General features: G+C 47.0%; 1 protein-coding gene and 1 long non-coding RNA gene across 2 annotated transcripts in view; one reads left to right on the top strand and one right to left on the bottom strand.

Annotated features, from left to right (window-relative positions):
• RNF150 (ring finger protein 150) overlaps positions 1 to 1,965 on the top strand; it is a 257,044-nt gene extending 255,079 nt beyond the window's left edge. Inside the window, exon 7 of the mRNA XM_068279557.1 lies at positions 1,013 to 1,965. Within this exon, the coding sequence (XP_068135658.1) occupies positions 1,013 to 1,131 (119 nt within the window). The 3' untranslated portion in view covers positions 1,132 to 1,965. The remainder of the gene's footprint in view (positions 1 to 1,012) is intronic.
• Positions 1,019 to 27,664, bottom strand: LOC137570857 (uncharacterized). The gene is made up of 3 exons (XR_011031211.1): positions 27,468 to 27,664; positions 5,199 to 5,412; positions 1,019 to 1,370 (listed from the first exon to the last, which is right to left on the bottom strand). It is a non-coding gene; the product is annotated as an uncharacterized lncRNA (long non-coding RNA).

Here is a 27,664-nt window from a genome sequence, read left to right as displayed (position 1 = left end):
TTAATACTGTTTTGGGGGATGCGTAAAAGGTTTCATGGATAAGTTGAAACCAGATAAGAACAGATAAAAGAGATAAAACAAAAGAGAAGAGCTAATTCATGATATAAAGGGTCCCTCCTCCACCTTTCATAAGCTGTGACATAAGCTGAAGTTTAAACACTAGACGTCCAGCATTTATGCTGCCAGTCCTCTGGTGTTTGAACTACAGCTTTTGTCGCATGACCAGGAAGAGAATCTTCGGCATTGAGAAAAGCCACTGGACATTGGAGGACGTGCGCCGTCGGGACAGGTTAGAGCTTTGCTGCCAAGAAGAGCACAGATGGGGGAGACCTGGGCGGCCAAGCAGTCAGCGGCTCCTCAGATTTTCAATTGATTTCATGCCCCATTTAAAGTAGTGTTTCAGCTGAAGCTTTAGTATGGGAGATGGATTATCTGTTGTATGCCCTGGAATGTTTATTTGCTCTGCTGAATATATGAGAACATGGTCACTACGGCAGGGCATTTCATAGACTTGTGAGTAGCAGGTAGGGTGACCAAAAGTGCAAATGTTACTGATTGTCAAGGCTTTCCATAATGTTTTAGTAAGCAGTCTATGATCAAACAAGTCAAATAGTCGGCTTTAAAAAATGAAAACAGGATATGTGGATAGACATGGTTGATAAAAAAAAAGTTCCATTATACAAAATAACATGAAACAAGAAGGTGTCAGAGTTCCACAAAATATGTGAAAAATGGGCTATGAATGTCTCATCAAGTGTATTTACTACAACGTATAATTCACCACTGTATGCTAAGCCTATATTAACCACAGCTGATCGTATGTAGACTATGTTATACTTGACCTGGCCTGTGAGCCTGTAGGTTTTTTTTTCTTTCCTTTTTTCCTGATTTATCATTTAAATATAAACATGTTTATTTCATCATACTGCCAGTTGCTTCATAATAACGATTATTATAGCTATTAACGTTTCCCATGAAAATTACCAATTTTAACCAGAAATATTTATTTCAGGTGAACAAGAGCCAGTCATCAGCAGTGATTCAGACATTTCTCTGATAATGGCGGTGGAAGTGGGACTTTCAGATGTGGATCTTTCCACTGATCAGGACTGTGAGGAAATGAAATCCTGAACAGAACTCATGCTGTGGTCCAAAGGAAAGACTTAGGAGATGTGAAGAGGTCACCTTCCCTGGAGGTTGAACTAGTCCAGAAACGTAAAAACCACTCACCATCACCATAAATCTCCAGTGCACTCTATTATGGGATGAACATGACAAGCAATAGCGCCAGAGGCCTGCTTGATTTTCTGCTGTGTTCATGTGGGAGTAAAGTCTTCAGCCTGCAGGCTTCCCTGATGTGGATGGTAGACCTGGAAATAAGTGAAATCTGATGCTGGGGTTTTTTTTGTTTTTTTTTTAAAACAGAAACAGACCTAAACTTTATTACATTATTTTGTTGTTTACCAAGTTTTAATCAGTGTATTCCAATCACGAATATCCTTGGTCCTGATAGCAAATGTTCATTAATACTCCACGGCTGCCCTGCCAAATCTACAGGAGGAGACTGAGATGGCCGCAAGTGAGTGGCGTGCTCTTATCTGAAGGAAGCTATGATTACAGCACGGGCAGCCATCCCAGAAGCACTTGAGAAGAAAATGCCTGTAGAGGACCCTTGCCAGTTGCATGTGATCAGGCATTCCTCACGAACTGCGTCAAGAATGCTAGGTACTAAAAGTGCAATCTGTCATTTTGAGTCATGAAGGAGTATCAGACTCGAGAATGAAACGTGCACCATCTATTTTACATCTACTATATTTTAAAGAGAAATGTTGGTCATAGTGTTTGACTTATAAAAATATAAAAAAAGGAATTCCCATTTACATATTATGGGGAAAGCTATCTTTTCACTCTAAATGAAGATGTATACAGTATTGTGCATACACTACAGAGTGGGATACATTTTTTTTCAAGAATAAATATCTATTTTTTCAAAAGAAAATCTTATCTATTGGTGAATTTATAAAAAGTAGAACTCAGAGATTACAATTTACTTTATGATGTTGCATCGTGTGTTGCGAAAAGATGGCATCAAAGGTGCAAGTGCTTACAAATGACTTGCTTATAAATGAATATACTACTCTCTTACATACTGATGTGTACCCAAACGTATAAAGGGGTGTGCTCACATGATGCCATGTTTCCCATGCAGGGAGTACACAGTGCAGGAGTATAGTCACCTATGCTGAGCTGCAAGCATCTCAATATGTATCTATACCTTTGGAGGTCTTACAGGACTTAAACATGGTCAGCTCTTGTTTTGGCTGTAAAAGGTTCGGTTCCCACCTGAGACGGATCTCCATCATCCAACCGGATTGGATGGTGCAGTGTCTGCTCTGATGGTTCGTTGTGGTCCATTACGAGTCTGGAAAAATCATGCAGATAAGGACTTGCAACAGATCAAATGGATCCATTGCAGACTGACTAGTGTGAGCAGATGCTATCAATAACATAGGAGTTCTGATATGAACCGAGCCTTAGGCCTGGAACCCACTAGCGGTACATTACTAAGCCATTTCTAAGCGCTTGTGATTTGAAAAGCTCTTGCTAATGTAATGCTATGGGTGTGATCCCACTTAAGCGATGTGATTGTATGAAAAAATCCCCCATAGCATTGCAATAGCAAGAGCTTTTCAAATCCAGGGCTGTGGAGCCGGAGCAATTTTTGAGTACCTGTAGTTGGAGTCGTGGTTTTATAAACTGAGAAGTCAGAGTTGGAGTCGGATGATTTGTGGACCCACTCCATAGCCATGCAAGGGCTGTTGAGTAGGAGTCGGAGTAAGTTTGAGTACCTGGAATTGGAGTTGTTGATTTCATAAACTGAGGAGTCAGAAATGGAATAACATGATTTTCGTACTGACTCCACAGCCCTGTGCAAATCAATAGTGCTTAGAAAAGGCTGCTAGTGGGTTTGAGCCCTTACACAGGTATTGCTATAGCAGGTTTTGTTGGGGAATATACTACAGGGGTCTCAATAGCCTGTGGAAAGCTGTATGCGTACCACAAATCCAGCAGATATCATCATATACATTGTATAGTTGATCTGTACACTTGTTAAAGTGTTTAATGAGTGACCTTCTAGATAACACAAGTGCTGAGGTTTTTTTCCTTCTCTGGTTGTCATGGCAACAGAACAGGATATTTTAGACATAGCATGGTGCCTCGTGACAGTGCTAAATACAATAGAGACATTGCAGGCAATGCTGGCTGGAAGATGAATTTAAGGTTTTACAGCAGAAAACTTAAAAAATAAATAATATTTTTATAGTTGCACACTAAGTGAACACATAAGTTAAATATTTGCTATTTATACCCAAAAGTACTATTTATTTTTAGATAGATTTGTCTATACACATGTTCCACAGATCATTGTCTAAGGTCTTACAACTTTCTACGTCATTAAATTCAGTTTGTGGATGCTAACAGAAGTACCCTGAGATAAAGAAGCCTAGTAGACTAGTCTAATTATTGTCCATGGTCAGGTGATTACTTTTCATAAAGAGAAAACAGTCTAGTGATGGAGCACCTGTCACTCGCACCCAAGCCTGTCTGCCTGCCTACAGCTGGGACTTGAGAAGACGGTATCTGAGTTAAACAGCTAATGTTTAGTTTGACAAAGATACTGCTTTCCCATATTCCAATACTAGATAGCACAAAATGTTGGCGTCAGAAGAACGTTTAAGACCAAAAGTTTACTCTTTGAATGCAAATAAATTTCACCCTGATTCAAAACTTTCTGCTGTAACCCAACTTAGGATAGCATGAGGAACAACCCTGGAGCCAAAAAGTGATCTAGGTTTATGGTTACATTATAAAGCTGTAAAAGTATCATGTACACTGAAAGTAATAACATTGAGCAAACAATCATAGACTATCGGATAACAATTTTGGTGATACCTGCAAATATTTAAAGCTGAATCGTCTGGATGGATGAGAGTTGATCTTTGGAGCTGTATGCAAGCTGTTCATCCATTAATCTGATGTTCCCGAGTCCTGTCTATAGGTGCCACCAGCAGTGCATGTATGGCAGGTAACATTGCATATGGACAACTTGGGTGCTTTTCAGGAGGGTTTAACTATCTGGGTAACCACTGCATTCATGTCATTCTAATTCACACCTTATTCCTTTACTACTGATGGGAGAGGGAGAGGGATGTAGAAACCAACCAAATCTTCCTCTCTAGACTGCACTCCAGAGCTCGTAAAATCGCTAATGATCCATCCCACCCAGGCTCTCGCTTCTTCAGTAGACTTCCCTTAGGCCGGAGATTCGGATCCATCTACACCAGGACCACAAGGCATAGGAACAGTTTCTTCCCATCAGCCGTAAACTGTCTGAACTCTTAGGTCTCTCTCACCCAATTGCTGTAACGGTATCCTTTATATTGTCCTGCTGCTTACTATGTATCTGTATTGTATGTCTTGTTCTTTTTCACACTAGCCCTGTATTTGCCAAATCCAATTCCGGGCACGGCCCAGTCGTGCTTGGCGAAATAAAATATTCTGATTCTGATAGAAGTTGCCCTATTTATTTCCTTTATTTTTCATCCAGTTGCCAGGCTGTCCTGCTGATCCTCTGCTTTTCATACTGTTAGTAATAGCCCCTGAACAAGCATGCAGCAGATCAGGTGTGTCTGACATTATTGTCAGATCTGACAGGATTAGCTGCATGCTTGTTTCTGGTGTTATTCAGACACCACTGCAGCCAAATAGATCAGCAGGGCTGCCAGGGAACGGGTATTGTTTAAAAGGAAATAAATATGGCAGCCTCCATATTTTTCCGGCTTCAGTTGTCCTTTAAATTATTGAGCACATAAATATTCTTGAATATTACATACAGCAGCTTAAGACATAAAACCAGCACACGGAATTAGAAATTCATTTTCTTAACCACTTAAGGACCACAGTGTTAAACCCCCCCCCCCCCCCCCCCCCAGTGACCAAGCCATTTTTCAATAATTAAGCCACTGCAGCTTTAAGGGCTCGCTGCAGGGCCGCACCTGTCAGCACACAAGTGAATTCCCTTTTCTCCCCACCAACAGAGCTCTCTGTTGGTGGGGTCTGATCGTTTTCTGTGTAGGTAGCGCTCCACATTAATAGATGAATGCAAGATAGTTTGTCCCCTTTAGGACCGCACTCACCCGTTCAGATGGACTACTGTCAGACTGGTCAATAGCGTATTATAGATGTTCCTCGTTGGCATCCGTCCGTGGAGTCCTTTTCGCACTGCACGTTATCCGTGTAGGATGATGCCTCCCATATGGGTGGATGACTCCAATGTCTTCAATACTCCTCATGGAGGGTAGATGTCTCCAATGTACCTCATAGAGGGAATGAGTAGACCATAGCGTAACTCTGTAAAAATGTAACAATTTATTCCATGAAAAATTTACTCACAAGCATCGGTTAGGTACAGGCGTTTAGAGTTAATAACGGGCTCTCCCCCGTGCCTCCCGGGTAAGGCCTGCAGAGGTTCTCCGTCCCACTCGATTCTCGCCGTCCGTGCCGCGTTAGAGTGTAGTTCCTGGTTGGGGGTCTGATCGTTCCCCAGATGATTGTTTTTATCAATATTTATTTGTTTTTCATAGCAATAGAACAAGCGGGTGAAACATACCCGTCATAAAGGGTAAACAGGACATGGTTATATGGCACATTGATTAGCACAAAGCTATTTCCAGGTATAAACTACCCCCCTCTAACCCTTTACCCCCCCACCCCCACCCACCTTTCCCCCCTTCCTGCAGTCAACCCTTGTCACATAGAAACTGGCTATGTGCTCAGTTTGATCCTACCAAAAAGAAAAGTCTTCCCAGCTTGGTTAAGGCCTATTTTGTAATTTCCAATCTGCCAAGCGAACCTTGTAATTGAGCAGTGCAGTACCAGCCCATATACTTAAAATTGTCCATGAGATCATTCTTCTCCTTTGTAGTGAAAGAAGCAAGGATACAATGTTTCCAGGTTGTGAATAAGTGTTTAGTCCTTTTTTCCTTATGTTCCAAAGCCTCCAGCCTATCTAGGTTAAAGGGAACCTTAACTGAACGGGGGGTAAAGAGTTTCACTTACCTGGGGCTATTACCAGCCCCCTGCAGCAGTCCTGTGCCCTCGGAGCCGCTCTGGAATCCTCCGGTCCCCCGCTGTCAAGTCCCCGTTTTGTTTGAGCTGTACTAGTGTTAGGTTCGTGAGCTGGATCATGGTAGTTGAATAATAGTAGGGCTGGGTTCAACTCAAGTTTCACTTTGCATAATTGGTATATATAGACAAGTACTTTCGACCAAAAGGATTGGATATGAGGACATCTCCACACACAATGTAATAAATTAGCGTTACAAAGTTTGCATTTGGGACATTCTGCTTTATAGTGTGAAGGTGGGGTTGTGCATTTGATGCTAAAGGCATATTTTGCCCTATGGATGAACTTAAAGTGTGATTCTCGCCATTGTATAAATAGCCTATAACCAGCTTTCTGAACACTCCCAGACCCTATAAAATTTTAGATCCTATATCTGGATCAGACAAATCCTTTACACATGTTTTGAAGTTTAGGTTCGCCATCTCAGGCAGATTTATGCTTTGAATGGTGGAGTGGAGTTGGGACAAATAAAGTTTAGGTAAATCGGGAGCTAGATATCAAACTCATTTAGCTGTCCGAGAGTGGAAGTATTTTGCAGGTTATCCTTAATATCAGCTCTTAATTGGCCATAGAATAGGAAATGATGGGCTGGGAGATTACATTTGGCCTTTATTTCTTTAAAGGTCAAGAATTTCCCTTCTGTGAGGTTTAATAGTTGACCTAGTCTGACCAGCCCCATCTCTTCCCATTCCAAGAACCCCTTATGTGACAGGCTTGCCGTAAAATCCGGGTGACCCCAGAAAGGCATGTATTTAGTGATTTGGTAGCAGACCTTACATTTTTTGCAAAATTCCTTCCAAGTAACAATGGTATCCCTTATTAGTTTAGTGCACTTCAGACGGGGTGGGAGGGATGAGTAACCGCTATGTAGGAGGCCCGGGAGGGTCCACGGTTCTACATAAGCTGTTCCGAAGTTGAAGTTTGAGAATATGCTAGCGCTATTGATCCAATCTCTAGCGTGTCTGATCATACATGCTAAATTGTATCGTCTGATGATATCGGAATGCTCAATCCACCCCACACTTTAGGCAGTTGTGATTTACGGAAAGCAAATTTTTACCTCTTACCTCCCCAAAGGAAAAGTTCAAAGGCCCTATTCAGGTCGTGAATGTCTGAGTGTTTCAGGAGTAGGGGTATAGTTTGGAGTGGGTATAATAACCTGCCAAAGCTAATTGTCTTTTATTAAGGCTGTTCTACCCATAATATTTATTGGGAGATTTTTCCAAGTTTTGAGCTGTCTTTTAATGTCTGCTATCAATGACGAATAATTAATTGTGTACATTTTGTCTGGATCTTTATTGAAGTTTACTCAATATTTGTTTTCTTTTCTTTCTTTTTTTTAAATTTATTTTATATCCCTCCCCCCGCCAGCCAATCAGCGTGATTGGCTGTCATAGGCTTCAGCCTATGACAGCCGATCACTATCATGTCTCCCAGGGGGACAGCTGTGTCACACGGCTGTCCCCAGTACAGTGCTGCCTTAGATCGCAGTGCTGTATGGCAATAAAAGACGGCGTTTTGCCTAACAGTCTCCAAGCGGCAATCACCGGCGGGAGACTGAAGGCGGGGCGTGGCGCGCACGATCTCCTGCAAAACAGGCCCGCAGGACCCTACGCCAATCGGCATTAGGCGGTCCTGGGGCTGCCGCTGTGTCCACGCCCATCGGCGTGACGCAGTCGGCAAGTAGTTAAAGAGACTCTGAAGTCTCTTTTTTTTTTACTTTATTTTGTCATACAATTGCATTAATGACCAAGTGGAATCGCCACATCCAAGCGAGAGATGAGTGATTTGTTAGTGAGAAATAGTCTTTCAAAGTTCCTGGGCTCGCAGGGCTTTACTTCCTTGAAGAGGCAGAGCTTTGTGCTGTAGCTCTGCCTCCTCCGCAGTCCATCTCTGCCGATCGCCGCCTCCTCCCCCCTCTCAGTCTTCTTTCACTGAGAGAGGCGGAGATTGATTGCGGAGAGGCAGAGCTACAGCACAAAGCTCTGCCTCCCCAGAGCAGCATAATCTGCGACCTGCAAAATTGTGGAACTTTGCAGGTCTATTTCACACTAATAAATCACTCCTCTGCCGCGGGGATGCGGCAATTCCACTAGGAAATTAATGATGAAGAGTATTTTATGACAAAATAAGGTAAAAAAAAGAGACTTCACAGTCTCTTTATAGACACTAGAAATTCAGTTTCTTCTTTACCCTAAGGCTCCTTTTACATTTGATCCGCTGCGTTGGGAATACGTTTGCTTTAGTGCGCGTTGGTACGCGTTATTCCCTGAAATGTAACAAAAACCTATTTGTTACAATTCCCACATGCTGGCATCTGCAAAAAAGAGTAGTGCACTAAAGCAAATGCATTCCCAACGCAGCGAATCAAATGTAAAAGGAGCCTCACAATAGGTTTTCACCTTTGCCAGCCGCGTAAGTAAGCAGGTGTCAGCCAAGTACGCTAGCTTTCACTGTAGGGTTGTCATCCCTGTTCTTATTGTTGGGATTATCACCGGATGGGAGCACCAAAAAAAGCACATACAATAAGTTACTGCTGGTTTTGGTCATTAAAAAGGACCACTTCAGAGAAAAAAGTAAGCAATCTGACAGAACCGACAGGTTTTAGACTAGTCCATCTCCTCATGGGGGATTCTCAGGGTTTTCTTTGTTTTCAAATGCATTTCCTGAACAACAGTTAAATTGCCAAAATAGTAACATACCAGCCGGCCTCCCGGTTTCCAACACTATTTTTGCAGTTGGACTTAGCAACTGCTGTTCAGGAAATGCTGTTGAAAACAAAGAAAACCCTGAGAATCTCCCATGAGGAGATGGACTAGTCCAAAACCTGTCGGTTATAATAGATTTTAACTGCTTACTTTTTTCGCTGGAGTGGCCCTTTCATACAAAACAAGCTTGTAGAGGTTGCAGCAGGTAAGTTGGGTTCATTTTAAACAGTTACTTTATTGAAGTGCTAAAACCAACAAGGCAATGTTTAGACATTTCAGTCTGCACAGGGTCTTTATTAATGTAGTATTGTAGTAATGCAGACACAAATATATTGGTTACAATTGTGCTTTATCAAGTAAGAGTATTTCAAGCATCTTTGGCATGTCTACAAATAATTGGAAAAAACGAGGATAAAACAGATATATCCGATTATTCAGGAGAAATGGAAAATATTTTACAATTACATGCGAGAAAAAAATGAAAACAAATCCATACCACTATGAATATAAGGCTGTTCAAGAGGCCAAGATCCCACCTATAACTGAGCCTGGAAACTGCCCATATTGCCACTGTGAGACTGTAAATCATATCTGCCAGTGTTGCAGGAACATAAATATAGAATATGAAGATATGGCTGATGAGATGCTGTTAACAGTGGGGGTAAAAAACCCTCAAGTATTCTGGCAATTGAGAGACCCCTTGCTCTCACCATTACCAATCACATCAGACATAACTTGCTGTAACGCTTTTGTTGGCTCAGAGGGTAAAAAGGCACCTATTTCCCACCCGGCTACATTCTTTGTTTTTCATTATTTTATTGCAGAATGTGCCCGTAAAGTAATCATTGTGATGCAGACGTTTTAGTCAGTAAGGGTGATTCTTGTTTATCTTCATCTAGAATAGGTCTGAACCATGTTACCTGGCATGTATGGGGTAGAACGGTAAGCGGGCATGTATGGGGTAGAACAGTAAGCGGGCATGTATGGTGTAGAACAGTAAGCGGGCATGTATGGGGTAGAACAGTAAGCGGGCATGTATGGTGTAGAACTGTAAGCAGGCATGTATGGGGCAGAACTGTAAGCGGGCATGTATGGGGCAGAACAGTAAGCAGGCATGTATGGGGCAGAACAGTTAGCGGGCATGTATGGGGTAGAACAGTAAGGGGGCATGTATGGGGTAGAACAGTAAGCGGGCATGTATGGGGTAGAACAGTAAGGGGGCATGTATGGGGTAGAACGGTAAGCGGGCATGTATTGGGCAGAACAGTAAGCGGGCATGTATGGGGTAGAACAGTAAGCGGGCATGTATGGGGCAGAACAGTTAGCGGGCATGTATGGGGTAGAACAGTAAGGGGGCATGTATGGGGTAGAACAGTAAGCGGGCATGTATGGGGTAGAACAGTAAGGGGGCATGTATGGGGTAGAACGGTAAGCGGGCATGTATTGGGCAGAACAGTAAGCAGGCATGTATGGGGTAGAACAGTAAGCGGGCATGTATGGGGCAGAACAGTTAGCGGGCATGTATGGGGTAGAACAGTAAGGGGGCATGTATGGGGTAGAACAGTAAGCGGGCATGTATGGGGTAGAACAGTAAGGGGGCATGTATGGGGTAGAACGGTAAGCGGGCATGTATTGGGCAGAACGGTAAGCAGGCATGTATGGGGTAGAACAGTAAGCGGGCATGTATGGGGTAGAACAGTAAGGGGGCATGTATGGGGTAGAACAGTTAGCGGGCATGTATGGGGTAGAACAGTAAGCGGGCATGTATGGGGTAGAACAGTTAGCGGGCATGTATGGGGTAGAACAGTAAGCGGGCATGTATGGGGCAGAACGGTAAGCGGGCATGTATGGGGCAGAACAGTAAGCGGGCATGTATGGGGTAGAACAGTTAGCGGGCATGTATGGGGTAGAACGGTAAGCGGGCATGTATAGGGTAGAACAGTAAGCGGGCATGTATGGTGTAGAACAGTAAGCGGGCATGTATGGGGTAGAACAGTAAGCGGGCATGTATGGGGTAGAACAGTAAGCAGGCATGTATGGGGCAGAACAGTAAGCGGGCATGTATGGGGCAGAACAGTAAGCAGGCATGTATGGGGCAGAACAGTTAGCGGGCATGTATGGGGTAGAACAGTAAGGGGGCATGTATGGGGTAGAACAGTAAGCGGGCATGTATGGGGTAGAACAGTAAGGGGGCATGTATGGGGTAGAACGGTAAGCGGGCATGTATTGGGCAGAACAGTAAGCAGGCATGTATGGGGTAGAACAGTAAGCGGGCATGTATGGGGCAGAACAGTTAGCGGGCATGTATGGGGTAGAACAGTAAGGGGGCATGTATGGGGTAGAACAGTAAGCGGGCATGTATGGGGTAGAACAGTAAGGGGGCATGTATGGGGTAGAACGGTAAGCGGGCATGTATTGGGCAGAACAGTAAGCAGGCATGTATGGGGTAGAACAGTAAGCGGGCATGTATGGGGCAGAACAGTTAGCGGGCATGTATGGGGTAGAACAGTAAGGGGGCATGTATGGGGTAGAACAGTTAGCGGGCATGTATGGGGTAGAACAGTAAGCGGGCATGTATGGGGTAGAACAGTTAGCGGGCATGTATGGGGTAGAACAGTAAGCGGGCATGTATGGGGCAGAACAGTAAGCGGGCATGTATGGGGTAGAACAGTTAGCGGGCATGTATGGGGTAGAACAGTTAGCGGGCATGTATGGGGTAGAACAGTTAGCGGGCATGTATGGGGTAGAACAGTAAGCGGGCATGTATGGTGTAGAACAGTAAGCAGGCATGTATGGGGCAGAACAGTAAGCGGGCATGTATGGGGCAGAACAGTAAGCAGGCATGTATGGGGTAGAACAGTAAGCGGGCATGTATGGGGTAGAACAGTAAGGGGGCATGTATGGGGTAGAACGGTAAGCGGGCATGTATTGGGCAGAACAGTAAGCAGGCATGTATGGGGTAGAACAGTAAGCGGGCATGTATGGGGCAGAACAGTTAGCGGGCATGTATGGGGTAGAACAGTAAGGGGGCATGTATGGTGTAGAACAGTAAGCGGGCATGTATGGGGTAGAACAGTAAGGGGGCATGTATGGGGTAGAACGGTAAGCGGGCATGTATTGGGCAGAACAGTAAGCAGGCATGTATGGGGTAGAACAGTAAGCGGGCATGGATGGGGCAGAACAGTAAGCGGGCATGTATGGGGTAGAACAGTAAGCAGGCATGTATGGGGTAAGCGGGCATGTATGGGGTAGAACGGTAAGCGGGCATGTATGGGGCAGAACAGTAAGCGGGCATGTATGGGGCAGAACAGTTAGCGGGCATGTATGGGGTAGAACAGTAAGGGGGCATGTATGGGGTAGAACAGTAAGCGGGCATGTATGGGGTAGAACAGTAAGCGGGCATGTATGGGGCAGAACAGTAAGCGGGCGTGTATGGGGTAGAACAGTTAGCGGGCATGTATGGGGTAGAACAGTTAGCGGGCATGTATGGGGTAGAACAGTAAGCTGGCATGTATGGGGTAGAACAGTAAGCGGGCATGTATGGGGTAGAACAGTAAGGGGGCATGTATGGGGTAGAACAGTAAGCGGGCATGTATGGGGTAGAACAGTAAGCGGGCATGTATGGGGTAGAACAGTAAGCGGGCATGTATGGGGTAGAACAGTAAGCGGGCATGTATGGGGTAGAACAGTAAGCGGGCATGTATGGGGTAGAACAGTTAGCGGGCATGTATGGGGTAGAACAGTAAGCGGGCATGTATGGGGTAGAACAGTTAGCGGGCATGTATGGGGTAGAACAGTAAGCGGGCATGTATGGGGCAGAACGGTAAGCGGGCATGTATGGGGCAGAACAGTAAGCGGGCATGTATGGGGTAGAACAGTTAGCGGGCATGTATGGGGTAGAACGGTAAGCGGGCATGTATAGGGTAGAACAGTAAGCGGGCATGTATGGTGTAGAACAGTAAGCGGGCATGTATGGGGTAGAACAGTAAGCGGGCATGTATGGGGTAGAACAGTAAGCAGGCATGTATGGGGCAGAACAGTAAGCGGGCATGTATGGGGCAGAACAGTAAGCAGGCATGTATGGGGCAGAACAGTTAGCGGGCATGTATGGGGTAGAACAGTAAGGGGGCATGTATGGGGTAGAACAGTAAGCGGGCATGTATGGGGTAGAACAGTAAGGGGGCATGTATGGGGTAGAACGGTAAGCGGGCATGTATTGGGCAGAACAGTAAGCAGGCATGTATGGGGTAGAACAGTAAGCGGGCATGTATGGGGCAGAACAGTTAGCGGGCATGTATGGGGTAGAACAGTAAGGGGGCATGTATGGGGTAGAACAGTAAGCGGGCATGTATGGGGTAGAACAGTAAGGGGGCATGTATGGGGTAGAACGGTAAGCGGGCATGTATTGGGCAGAACAGTAAGCAGGCATGTATGGGGTAGAACAGTAAGCGGGCATTTATGGGGCAGAACAGTTAGCGGGCATGTATGGGGTAGAACAGTAAGGGGGCATGTATGGGGTAGAACAGTAAGCGGGCATGTATGGGGTAGAACAGTAAGGGGGCATGTATGGGGTAGAACGGTAAGCGGGCATGTATTGGGCAGAACAGTAAGCAGGCATGTATGGGGTAGAACAGTAAGCGGGCATGTATGGGGCAGAACAGTTAGCGGGCATGTATGGGGTAGAACAGTAAGGGGGCATGTATGGGGTAGAACAGTTAGCGGGCATGTATGGGGTAGAACAGTAAGCGGGCATGTATGGGGTAGAACAGTTAGCGGGCATGTATGGGGTAGAACAGTAAGCGGGCATGTATGGGGCAGAACAGTAAGCGGGCATGTATGGGGTAGAACAGTTAGCGGGCATGTATGGGGTAGAACAGTTAGCGGGCATGTATGGGGTAGAACAGTAAGCGGGCATGTATGGGGTAGAACAGTAAGGGGGCATGTATGGGGTAGAACAGTAAGCGGGCATGTATGGGGTAGAACAGTGGGCGGGCATGTATGGGGTAGAACAGTAAGCGGGCATGTATGGGGTAGAACAGTGGGCGGGCATGTATGGGGTAGAACGGTAAGCGGGCATGTATGGGGTAGAACAGTAAGGGGGCATGTATGGGGTAGAACGGTAAGCGGGCATGTATTGGGCAGAACAGTAAGCAGGCATGTATGGGGTAGAACAGTAAGCGGGCATGTATGGGGCAGAACAGTTAGCGGGCATGTATGGGGTAGAACAGTAAGGGGGCATGTATGGGGTAGAACAGTAAGCGGGCATGTATGGGGTAGAACAGTAAGGGGGCATGTATGGGGTAGAACGGTAAGCGGGCATGTATTGGGCAGAACAGTAAGCAGGCATGTATGGGGTAGAACAGTAAGCGGGCATGTATGGGGTAGAACAGTAAGCGGGCATGTATGGGGTAGAACAGTAAGGGGGCATGTATGGGGTAGAACAGTAAGCGGGCATGTATGGGGTAGAACAGTAAGGGGGCATGTATGGGGTAGAACAGTAAGCGGGCATGTATGGGGTAGAACAGTAAGCGGGCATGTATGGGGCAGAACAGTTAGCGGGCATGTATGGGGTAGAACAGTAAGGGGGCATGTATGGGGTAGAACAGTTAGCGGGCATGTATGGGGTAGAACAGTAAGCGGGCATGTATGGGGTAGAACAGTTAGCGGGCATGTATGGGGTAGAACAGTTAGCGGGCATGTATGGGGCAGAACAGTAAGCGGGCATGTATGGGGTAGAACAGTTAGCGGGCATGTATGGGGTAGAACAGTTAGCGGGCATGTATGGGGTAGAACAGTAAGCGGGCATGTATGGTGTAGAACAGTAAGCAGGCATGTATGGGGCAGAACAGTAAGCGGGCATGTATGGGGCAGAACAGTAAGCAGGCATGTATGGGGTAGAACAGTAAGCGGGCATGTATGGGGTAGAACAGTAAGGGGGCATGTATGGGGTAGAACGGTAAGCGGGCATGTATTGGGCAGAACAGTAAGCAGGCATGTATGGGGTAGAACAGTAAGCGGGCATGTATGGGGCAGAACAGTTAGCGGGCATGTATGGGGTAGAACAGTAAGGGGGCATGTATGGTGTAGAACAGTAAGCGGGCATGTATGGGGTAGAACAGTAAGGGGGCATGTATGGGGTAGAACGGTAAGCGGGCATGTATTGGGCAGAACAGTAAGCAGGCATGTATGGGGTAGAACAGTAAGCGGGCATGGATGGGGCAGAACAGTTAGCGGGCATGTATGGGGTAGAACAGTAAGCAGGCATGTATGGGGTAAGCGGGCATGTATGGGGTAGAACGGTAAGCGGGCATGTATGGGGCAGAACAGTAAGCGGGCATGTATGGGGCAGAACAGTTAGCGGGCATGTATGGGGTAGAACAGTAAGGGGGCATGTATGGGGTAGAACAGTAAGCGGGCATGTATGGGGTAGAACAGTAAGCGGGCATGTATGGGGCAGAACAGTAAGCGGGTGTGTATGGGGTAGAACAGTTAGCGGGCATGTATGGGGTAGAACAGTTAGCGGGCATGTATGGGGTAGAACAGTAAGCTGGCATGTATGGGGTAGAACAGTAAGCGGGCATGTATGGGGTAGAACAGTAAGGGGGCATGTATGGGGTAGAACAGTAAGCGGGCATGTATGGGGTAGAACAGTAAGCGGGCATGTATGGGGTAGAACAGTAAGCGGGCATGTATGGGGTAGAACAGTAAGCGGGCATGTATGGGGTAGAACAGTAAGCGGGCATGTATGGGGTAGAACAGTAAGCGGGCATGTATGGTGTAGAGCAGTAAGCGGGCATGTATGGGGCAGAACAGTAAGCGGGCATGTATGGTGTATAACAGTAAGCGGGCATGTATGGTGTAGAACAGTAAGCAGGCAAAAGTAAGCGGGGATGTATGGGGTAGAAGAGTAAGCGGGCATGTGTGGGGGAGAACAATAAGCGGGCATGTGTGGGTATAACAGTAAGCGGGCATGCATGGGGTAGAACAGTAAGCGGGCATGTATGAGGTAGAACAGTAAGCGGGCATGTATGGGGTAGAACAGTAAGCAGGCATGTATGGTGTAGAACAGTAAGCGGGCATGTATGGGGTAGAACAGTAAGCGGGCATGTATGGGGTAGAACAGTAAGCGGGCATGTATGGGGTAGAACAGTAAGCGGGCATGTGTGGGGGAGAACAGTAAGCTGGCATGTGTGGGTACACCAGTAAGCGGGCATGCATGGGGTAGAACAGTAAGCGGGCATGCATGGGGTAGAACAGTAAGCGGGCATCTATGGTGTAGAACAGTAAGCGGGCATGTATGGGGCAGAACAGTAAGGGGGCATGTATGGGGTAGAACAGTAAGCGGACATGTATAGGATAGAACAGTATGCGGGCATGTATGGGGCAGAACAGTAAGCGGGCATGTGTGGTGTAGAACAGTAAGCAGACATGTATGGGGTAGAACAGTAAGCGGGCATGTATGGGGTAGAACAGTAAGGGGGCATGTATGGGGTAGAACAGTAAGCAGACATGTATGGGGTAAAACAGTAAGTGGGCATGTATAGGGTAGAACAGTAAGCGGGCATGTATGGGGCAGAACAGTAAGGGGGCATGTATGGGGTAGAACAGTAAGCGGGCATGTATGGGGCAGAACAGTAAGCGGGCATGTATGGGGCAGAACAGTTAGGGGGCATGTATGGGGTAGAACAGTAAGCGGGCATGTATGGTGTAGAACAGTAAGCGGGCATGTATGGGGTAGAACAGTAAGCGGGCATGTATGGGGTAGAACAGTAAGCGGGCATGTATGGTGTAGAACAGTACGCGGGCATGTATGGGGTAGAACAGTAAGTGGGCATGTATAGAGCAGAAAAGTAAGCGGGCATGTATGGGGTAGAACAGTAAGCGGGCATGTATGGAGCAGAAAAGTAAGCGGGCATGTATGGGGTAGAAGAGTAAGCTGGCATGTGTGGGGGAGAACAATAAGCGGGCATGTGTGGGTATAACAATAAGCGGGCATGCATGGGGTAGAACAGTAAGCGGGCATGTATGGTGTAGAACAGTAAGCGGGCATGTATGGTGTAGAACAGTAAGCGGGCATGTATGGGGTAGAACAGTAAGCGGGCATGTATGGGGTAGAACAGTAAGCGGGCATGTATGGGGGAGAACAGTAAGCGGGCATGTATGGTGCAGAACAGTAAGCGGGCATGTATGGGGTTGAACAGTAAGCGGGCATGTATGGGGGAGAACAGTAAGCGGGCATGTATGGTGCAGAACAGTAAGCGGGCATGTATGGGAGAGAACAGTAAGCGGGCATGTATGGGAGAGAACAGTAAGCGGGCATGTATGGGGCAGAACAGTAAGCGGGCATGTATGGGGCAGAACAGTAAGCGGGCATGTATGGGGTAGAACAGTAAGCGGGCATGTATGGTATAGAACAGTAAGCGGGCATGCATGGGGTAGAACAGTAAGCGGGCATGTATAGGGTAGAACAGTAAGCAGGCATGTATGGGGTAGAACAGTAAGCGGGCATGTATGGTGTAGAACAGTAAGCGGGCATGTATGGGGTAGAACAGTAAGCGGGCAAGTATGGAGCAGAAGAGTAAGCGGGCATGTATGGGGTAGAAGAGTAAGCGGTCACGTGTTGGGGAAAACAGTAAGCTGGCATGTGTGGGTATAACAGTAAGCGGGCATGCATGGGGTAGAACAGTAAGCGGGCATGTATGGTGTAGAACAGTAAGCGGGCATGTATGGTGTAGAACAGTAAGCGGGCATGTATGGGGTAGAACAATAAGCAGGCATGTATGGGGCAGAACAGTAAGCGGGCATGTATGGGGCAGAACAGTAAGCGGGCATGTGTGGGGGAGAACAGTAAGCTGGCATGTGTGGGTACAACAGTAAGCGGGCATGCATGGGGTAGAACAGTAAGCGGGCATGTATGGTGTAGAACAGTAAGCGGGCATGTATGGTGTAGAACAGTAAGCGGGCATGTATGGGGCAGAACAGTAAGGGGGCATGTATGGGGTAGAACAGTAAGCGGGAATGTATGGTGTAGAACAGCAAGCGGACATGTATGGGGTAGAACAGCAAGAGGGCATGTATGGGGTAGAACAGTAAGCAGACATGTATGGGGTAGAACAGTAAGCGGGCATGTATGTGGTAGATCAGTAAGCGGGCATGTATGGGGCAGAACAGTAAGGGGGGCATGTATGGGGTAGAACAGTAAGCGGGCATGTATGGGGTAGAACAGTAAGCGGGCATGTATGGGGCAGAACAGTTAGCGGGCATGTATGGGGCAGAACAGTAAGCGGGCATGTATGGTGTAGAACAGTAAGCAGACATGTATGGGGTAGAACAGTAAGTGGGCATGTATGGGGTAGAACAGTAAGCGGGCATGTATGGGGCAGAACAGTAAGAGGGCATGTATGGGGTAGAACAGTAAGCGGGCGTGTATGGGGCAGAACAGTAAGGGGGCATGTATGGGGTAGAACAGTAAGCTGGCATGTATGGGGTAGAACAGTAAGCGGGCATGTATGGGGCAGAACAGTAAGGGGGCATGTATGGGGTAGAACAGTAAGTGGGCATATATGGGGTAGAACAGTAAGCGGGAATGTATGGGGTAGAACAGTAAGCGGGCATGTATGGGGTAGAACAGTAAGCGGGCATGTATGGGGCAGAACAGTAAGGGGGCATGTATGGGGTAGAACAGTAAGCAGGCATGTATGGGGTAGAACAGTAAGCGGGCATGTATGGGGCAGAACAGTAAAGGGGCATGTATGGGGTAGAACAGTAAGCGGGCATGTATGGGGTAGAACAGTAAGCGGGCATGTATGGGGCAGAACAGTAAGGGGGCATGTATGGGGTAGAACAGTAAGCAGGCATGTATGGGGTAGTACATTCCTTGGAATCTGTATTTGGGCATTCCTCGAATCCAGCACTTTTTGTCTCTTCTTTCCATCATACTTTATGTCAGATTATCTGTTTGACCAGGAGAGAAGAACAGAGTAACCAAGCAGCTCAGGGTGACCCAAACCACTAGGAACGCATAGGGGGATAAAAGAGACCGAAAAGACCTCCTACTAATAAGCAATGCGGAAAAGGTTTCTTTAAACGCTGTTAATTAACAATACCCTCTTCTTATTATATATGTGTTTGTATTAATTATAAAATGTTGTGAATAAGGGCCATGTGTAGTTCAAAACATGTACTTGTTTCCTTGTTGGTCTTAGCATTTTAACAGCGTAACCATCTTTTGCTGTGAGTGCATTTGCCTGAGCAGTGCCTTGATGGTGGACAGCTGGTAGGGGAGATGGGTATGGGCAGTGAGCTAAACTCTCTCACAAGCTTGTAGAGGTGCTTTCAGTGGATAATATGATAGAAGAAACTTAAAGGGACTCCGAGCTCACCCAAAAAAAGAAAGTTGTACTCACCTGGGGCTTTCTCCAGCCCAGTGCTGGTCGGGAGGTCCCACGACAGCGTCCTGGCTCCTCTCCTTCTCCCCGCTCCGGAATGGCTGACAGGCCGCAGCCCAGGCGACACTCGGTAGAGTGTCGGGCTGCTCCTTCCGCGGCTGACGTCACACGCCGGCCGCCTCGCGTCATCACGGCGGCCGGCGTGAAAGTACTGCGCATGCGCGCTTTAATCGCGCATGCGCAGTACTTTCACGCCAGCCGCCGTGATGATGCGAGGCGGCCGGCGTGTGACGTCAGCCGCGTCATACGCGGAAGCTGCAGCCCGACACTCTACCGAGTGTCGCCCGGGCTGCGGCCTGTCAGGAGAAGGAGAGGAGCCAGGACGCCGGCGTGGGACCTCCCGACCAGCACTGGGCTGGAGAAAGCCCCTGGTGAGTACAACTTTCTTTTTTTGGGTGAGCTCGGAGTCCCTTTAAGTCAGCGTTCACATGGGAGCAGCTTCCAATCCCTCAAAGTGACTTTGTGGTTGCTATGCCAAAGGGGGAGAGCCTAAGGAATCTTTTTAGAAAATCTTCTGCTGTTACGTGGTAAATGCTTGCAGTCCTCACCAATTCCAGAACAATCCATATAAGGACTAACAACATAAGAAGTTCAAGTATTTTATACAGTACTCTTTTTGCAGGGAGTTTGTATGGTCACATGTTTGCGTGGGTTTTGTTTGCGTGGGTTTCCTCTGGGCACTCTGGTTTCCTCCCACATCCTAAAATCATGCAGATTAGTTAATTGGCTTCCCCCACACTATGCAGATTTCCTGGACCAAACATGGCGGCATACCTATGGGTATTGGCTCCGCCCCCGAATCCTGATAGGACAGATCACCTATAAGTTTTCCAGAACCACCCCCCTCCAGCCATTCTTTTTTCTGTCCTCGAATGGACAGTTTCACCTGTATTTGTTTTCTAAAGTTTGTTTTTTCTTTTGTTCGTTTATTTTCCCTTTAGGTTCTTTATACTACCTGTGCAGCGGGTTCAGCCTCTCCCGCTTTAGAGGGTCGTCCTGTACCCTTAAACAGGGTTTAATGGCGTCCTCTGTGTGTACCAGTATATCGGCTGGTGGTGCGGCTTGCCCTGTTTAGGGATGGCGCCGCCTGACCCCTTTGTGCGCGCATAGTGACGTAGGGTCTTGCGAGAGGCGAGAATTGGCGTCACTGCGCGCTGATTGGCCGAACGTCCGCATATGGGCGTTCAGGAAGCGCAGGCCGATGGCTGCACGCTGTTCCTGGCGTCTCTGCATGGAGGAGCTGCGGGGAGCATTCCTGGAGCCTTGGCTACAGATTCTCCTGCGGGGAGATACTTCTGGCACTCGGCCTGTGGATTGAGCTATCGCTGGTCTTCGGGACGAAGGTAAAGAGCAGATGACATTGCTGTGATGGATTTTATGTGCCCTGATTTGTGTCAGCTTCATTGTAATGTGCCTTATCCTTTCTCTTAAACAGAGAGATGGATACTGTTGGGCAGGCAGAGGAGGTGGTCATTAACAGGTATAGACTGCTAAATGCAGTCTTTCTGTTTTACACACAAGGGTGTTAAGCTTTAATGTCCTGGCACAGGGTTCCTCTGGAAAATATTTAAAAAAAAGTGTGCAGTTTCCCCTTGATTATTGATTTATGGGAAGGAAATTGGAACATACATATATATGTTTTGTTCATGTTTATGCAGCCCGGGGGAAGGAGGAAGTCACCAAGCGGTGCCCAAGAACCGTTCCCCATCTAAGACCCGACGGTCAAGATCACGATCGAGGGATAGAAGCAGGAGCCATCGGTCCCGCAACAAATCAGCTAAAAGAAAGAAGTCTTCTAGAGATCGAAGGAGCAGGTCCCGGAGCAGGAGCCGAAGAAGCAGAAGGCAGTACAGAGATTCTTCAAGGAGAAGGGATTACCGCTCCAGGTCGAGATCTAGGAACAGACGTTCCAGGGACTCTAGAAGAAGGCGGTCTCCTGAACGGAGCCGTTATTCTCCATACAGGGAGAAGGGACGTTATGACTACAGATCCCCGAAAAGGGCCCGTAAAGATTGGAACATTTCTCCAGAGTCAGATGCCCTTGAGCCATTTCAGAGGCCAACTCAGAACCAGTGCTGGTCATGTACCCAGCCGGCTACGCCGGATAAGAGGGTCTGTGAATCCTGTTTTACAGAATTAGGGAGAGATAGAGACACTGATAATCAGCAGGTCCTAGACTTTATTCAACAGGCAGTCCAAGAGACATTTCAGAGAATGATGCCTCCACAGCCGGCTGCAGCTGCAGTACCTCAGGCTGTAGTAGAGGACCCCCTCTCTCAGGAGGAAGGGTCGCAAGGGGGTTTTAACTTTACCCTAGTGCCAGCTTTCTTGTCCGCTATTAAATCAGCCATTGACTGGCAGGAAGAGGAGAGTTCAGCTCAGGAACCGGATAGATATTATCCACACCTGGAGCAGCAGCCGAAAGCTTTCCCTTTTATGAAGATCATTAAGGTGGTGATCATGAAAGAATGGAGCAAGGTGGAGCAGAAGGCATCACTTAATAATTCTCGAAACTGTACCCATTAAGACAAGAGGATACAAAGATTCCGGATTCTGCACCAGTGGTAGACGCCTCAATCATCAGATTGGCTAAGCATGTTACGCTGCCTATGGAAGATGCGATAGCCTTCAAAGCACCATCAGATAGGAAGATTGATACAGATGTCAAGAAAGCTTTCTTAGCGGCGGGAGCCGCATGCAAGCCAGCTGTCGCTTTAATCTCTTTGGCTAAGGCTACCCGTGTTTGGGTGGACAACATTGAGTCGGCTTTGGATTCAGGTGCAGACAAGCAGGAAATAATTAAAGCACTAGAGGAACTGAAGTTGACTGGAGACTTTATGGGTGAGGCAGCAATTGATGTCATCAGATCTGCGGCAAGGTCGATGTTATACAGTGTGATGGCCAGAAGGGCTCTCTGGCTGAAACCATGGTCAGCGGATTCAGCTTCCAAGGCAAACTGGTGCAAGATTCCTTTCGATGGGGCATACCTGTTCGGCCCTCAGATGGATAATGCAATCTCGAAGGTGACAGGCGGGAAGTCAGGTCTGATTCCACAAGACCGGAAACAGAGACCATTCAGGCAGCAGGTTCCTAAAAGGATTCCGGGCAACAGATTTCAACAATCAAGGTCGTACAGGCCAAATAAGCAGTTTAACAGAAACTGGAAGGGCACTCAGGCCACCTTTGCGAGGAATCTGAAAAATAAGACCTCGTCCGATGCCCATCAAGGTCAAAAGCGTTTTTGATGGGACGTCCACTCAAGATTTCCAAGTGGGAGCCAGGCTACACCTTTACTGGAAGTCTTGGGTGGGATTAATCGAAGACCCATGGGTAGTAAACACCCTAAAAGAAGGACACGCCTGGAAGTTCAGCAGAAGGCCTCCTCACTTCAAGTTCACATCCACAAGGATTCCTCAGGACAAAGAGCGGTATCTCGTCCTGATGGAGTTCGTACAGACATTATTAAGGGAGGAAGCTATTGTTCCCATTTCATCCAAGGAAAGTCAGGAGGGAATCTTTTCTCCACTATTCTTGGTAAAAAAGTCGTCAGGAGGCTGGAGGCCAGTTCTCGATCTAAAGTTCCTGAACAAGCACATAAGGGTGAAGCACTTCAAAATGGAGTCCTTACAGTCAATAACTTCGATGATAACCGTGGGAGACTGGATGTCAACAGTGGATTTATCGGATGTCTATCTGCACATCCCCATAAGGAAAGAATTCCAGAGGTTTCTCAGATTTTCAGTGGAAGGGAGATGCTACCGGTTTCGGTGCCTACCCTTTGGCCTGTCCACAGCTCCGAGAACCCTCACCAAGATACTGCTGCCGGTGATTGCGTATCTGAGGGTCCAGGGATTGAGAGTTTATCACTACCTGGACGATATCCTTTTGCTCCATCAGGACTACCAAAGCTTGTTACAACATCAAGAGACCTTACTCAACTTACTCCGGCATCTGGGTTGGCTGGTCAACATCAAGAAGAGCCAACTTGTGCCTTCCTAGGACTTAGTGTTTCTAGGAGCAAGGTTCCGGACAGTTCAGAACCAAATTTGCTTACCAGACCAGAAGGTATGTGCGATCCAGAACAAAGTTCGGAAGATTCTACAGGTCTCAAGTGTATCAGCAAGGTGCTGTCTAAGTCTGTTGGGGACTATGTCATCTGTAATACCAATGGTGAAGTGGGCCCACTGGTTTCTCAGGAGGTTCCAGAACTTCTTCCTAAATAACTGGAACAAAAAGAACCTGAGTCAGAGGTTTTTCCTGCCTCTAGAGGTAAAGAAGTCCCTCCTCTGGTGGACCAAGGAGCAGAATTTGAGAAATTACCTTCAAATTCAGATGGATCCTCCAGTAGTGATTACTACGGATGCCAGTATCAGGGGCTGGGGAGCCCATTGCAACGGGATCCATGTACAAGACAGATGGAGGTCTGTACAGGAGGGGGTACCGTCCAATCTCCTGGAATTAAGGGCGGCATTCATGGCGTTGAAGGCCTTTCAGCACCTGGTCTATGGGAAGTCAGTAATGCTGAAGATAGACAATGTAACTGCAGTGGCCTATATCAGACGGCAGGGGGGGACAAGGAGTCGGTCCCTCCTCCAGGAGACTGTCCATCTCATGACCTGGGCGATAAGAAAACGTGTCAGACCTGTCAGCAACCTATTTGCCGGGGGAGCAGAATACTTTGGCGGATCATCTGAGCAGAAAGTTTGCGGATCCCCACGAGTGGTCCCTGGACAAGAAGATCTTTGTCAAGATAACCAAGAGGTGGGGTCAGCCACAGATAGATTTATGGGCTTCGCCGCAGAACAAGAAGGTCCAGAAGTTCTTCTCCCATTTTCATCATCCCGCTGCAGCGGGAGTGGACTGTCTGGTTCAGTCATGGGACTTCACACTAGGATACGCCTTCCCTCCGTTTCCTCTCATTCCGAGATTCCTTCAGAGGCTGTGCAGAGAGTCATGCACGATCATTGCTATCCTTCCCTTCTGGCCCCGGAGGCCATGGTTCACCCTGGCAACATTTCTCAGCATGGAAGATCCAATCAGGTTACCAGCAAATCACAACCTTCTGTCTCAAGGGAATCTCCTGCATCCGAGAGTCAAAGAGCTGAATTTAGCGGCCTGGAGGTTGAGAGGAAGAGGTATGCAGACATCGGTTGTTCCAGCCAAGTAATAGAAACCCTGCTGAACGCAAGAAAACCTTCCACAAACTCCACCTACTACCGTATTTGGGAAAGGTTTGTGGGTTACGCACTAGGAGTTGGAGTGGATAGCATGAATCCGGAAGTCCAACACATCCTTGATTTTATTCAGACAGGAGTGGAAAAAGGCCTCAGTGTGGCAGCAATAAAAGTTCAAATTTCTGCCCTGTCAGCATTAACAGGTCATCGATGGGCCACTCACCCTATAGTGATGCAATTTATCCAGGCAATTCTTAAAATGCGTTCTCCCAGGAAGCCCTTCTTTCCAAAGTGGGACCTGTCCTTGGTACTGGAGGTCTTGTCCTCGCCTTCATTCTTTCCTCTGCAGTCCTTGTCATTAGAAGATCTAACGCTGAGAACAGTCTTCCTAACAGCGATGGCCTCGGGAAAAAGAGTGTCAGATCTCCAAGCCCTGGGCTGCTCTGGCAACCTCTTGGAATTCTTCCCAGACAGGGTCGTTATTAGGCCAGTGCTGCAGTTTGTTCCGAAAGTAGCCTCAACGTTCCACATAAATGAGGAGCTTTCTTTACCTACTCTTCTGGCGGAGGAAAGTTATCATCCTTTAGACGTAGGGCAGTCCATAAGACTGTATCTGGAAGCTACAGCCTTGTTCAGAACCTCAGAATATCTGTTCATCAACTTCAGAGGCCCCAGGAAGGGAATGCCAGTAACCTCTAGAACTATAGCTTCGTGGCTGGTAAAGACCATACAGAGGGCCTATATTCTTAAGAAATTACCTGTACCTACGGAAATTCGGGCTCATTCTACCAGGGGCATGGCCGCTTCCTGGGCTTGTTTTTCTAAGGTCTCTGTAGAGTCTATTTGTAGAGCAGCAGGGTGGTCTTCCGTTAATACTTTTTTAAGGCATTACCATGTTGACCCTGCTTCTTTGTCATCTGTGGATTTTGGGAGAGCTGTCTTGTCTGTATGAATAAAGTGTTAATTTTTGCAACAGTTCCCTCCCTCAAGCGTGATTTGTTATGTCCCATAGGTATGCCGCCATGTTTGGTCCAGGAAATCGGAAAATTGATACTTACCTTCCGTAATTTTCCTTTCCTGGATCAAACGATGGCGGCATACGAATCCCTCCCTCTTGTCCATTCGAGACCTGATTTTCACCAGAATGGCTGGAGGGGGGTGGTTCTGGAAAACTTATAGGTGATCTGTCCTATCAGGATTCGGGGGCGGAGCCAATACCCATAGGTATGCCGCCATCGTTTGATCCAGGAAAGGAAAATTACGGAAGGTAAGTATCAATTTTCCGATGTCAGTGCTATACAAATACTAAATAATAAGTTGCACTAACAGAAATTGCAATAGGTTTAGCGTTTGCAAGTCACTCCCTTCATTAGATTACCGGTACTTGAATCAATACTAGATTGCAACACATGAACATCCAAAAACAGTATATAGAAGCAGTTCTATTGCTTATTGTAAGAATGTATTACCAGCATAAACAGCCATAAATACTAGCCTGTGAATGTGATGGGAAGAATATCGTGAAGGTGATGGTGGCCACAAAAATGTCTGATAATGTTACTAATTCACTTAAGCAAGCAAGGGATTCCCGAAAGCCAATCCTAGAACCATTTTTGTTAGTACATATAAAACTAGTAGTATTTGTCGTACTCCAGCTTTACTGATGCTGTAAAATGCTACAGTAATGTTATTTCTCCAAAATTAGTAAATTCCTAGAATTTGTACAACTGTGATCACAGAACTAAGTGGAGGTTTCAGTCTGACTGTCCTATTTATTAACCTCCTGAGCGGTATGCCCGACACTGTGTCGGGCATACCGCTCCCTAGAATTACAAGTCCCCCACAAACATTCTAAAAGATTTAATGTCCCCACAAGCTTCAGCTAGCACTAGGCTAGCTAGTATAAGTAGCCGGCACCCTCCGATCGCACTTTTTTTTATTCTGCACGGCGGCGTTCTCTCTGCACTTATCAGATTGCGGCTCTACAGATATTTTGATCCACAGCTGATGTTTGTGTACGGTGTGCCTCTGAGGAAGCGGCTTTTGGCCGTGCAACACGTGTCAGGCAGTCTTGTGATGTGAATTGGAACTCTGAAATTGTAGCTGTACATCCTGTCCGCAATTCTTGAAGACGTTGTGACTGAAGAATAAATAGAGAACTGTTCATATAAAACCCAGTTGTTTTTTTGTGTGTGTGGGACCCTCCGATCGCCGCCGATCCCCCGATCCAGTCACTTGATACATTACTCCACCTGGCTTCAGCAATCGGCGCAGCCTCCTCGTACAGCTCCAGTCCCTCTATGGGGGGGATGGGTCATGACGTCATGTATGATCCTCCCCATAGAGAGACCGTAGCTGTGCAGGGAGGCTGCACCGATCGCTGGTGCCAGGTGGGTAATGTAGCAAGTGGCTGGATCGGGAGATCGGCAGCGACCGGAGGGTGCCGGCTACTTGTGCTAGCTACAGCTTGTAGGGACATTAAATCTTTTAGAATGTTTGTGGGGGACTCTAGCTGCAAAACCTTGTGAGCGGCGTAACGCTCAGGAGGATAAAATAAATCCCAGGTCTGGTTGTGTGCATGGGACTGCAGTCACACAAACACTAATTTACTTGTCTTTCAGTATTTCTCACTGCAGTCTGATATGGCACATGTAATGGCTGTAAACTTTGCCACGTTATAGCAGACATTTAAAAAAAATCCCAATACCGATTTCCTGGATGTTTTCTTAGACATTTCAGTGTTCCCTTCTCTGAATCAGAATCATTTTATTTGCCAAGCGCGACTGGGTCATGCCCAGAATTAGATTTGGCACATACAGTATACAAGGCATAAAATATAAAAAATAGGACTCACAATAACAGTATTCACAAATATACAATATACACAGTATAAATACGCAAACATATAACATACACAGCAACACAATAAGATTGTTGGTAGCAGTGATACCTTATGGGGCAGGGCGTGAAAAGAGTTCAGGAGGTTGACAGCTGAGAGGGGAAAAAGTGTTCCTGTGCCTTGAGGTCCTGGTGGAGATTGTACGAAAGTTTTCTGTTTTCTACTCTGCTCTCCAGCTTTAGTAAGTCAACCCCTTTGTATCTAGGAAGGTTGTCGGGCTGATCATCTTGTCACCCTCATGCTTTCAA

Source organism: Hyperolius riggenbachi, chromosome 1 (assembly GCF_040937935.1).
Source record: "Hyperolius riggenbachi isolate aHypRig1 chromosome 1, aHypRig1.pri, whole genome shotgun sequence".
In the NCBI taxonomy this organism is placed as follows: Eukaryota; Metazoa; Chordata; class Amphibia; order Anura; family Hyperoliidae; genus Hyperolius; species Hyperolius riggenbachi.
Note: the sequence above shows the minus strand (reverse complement) of the source record. Positions and strands in the feature narration are given on the sequence as shown.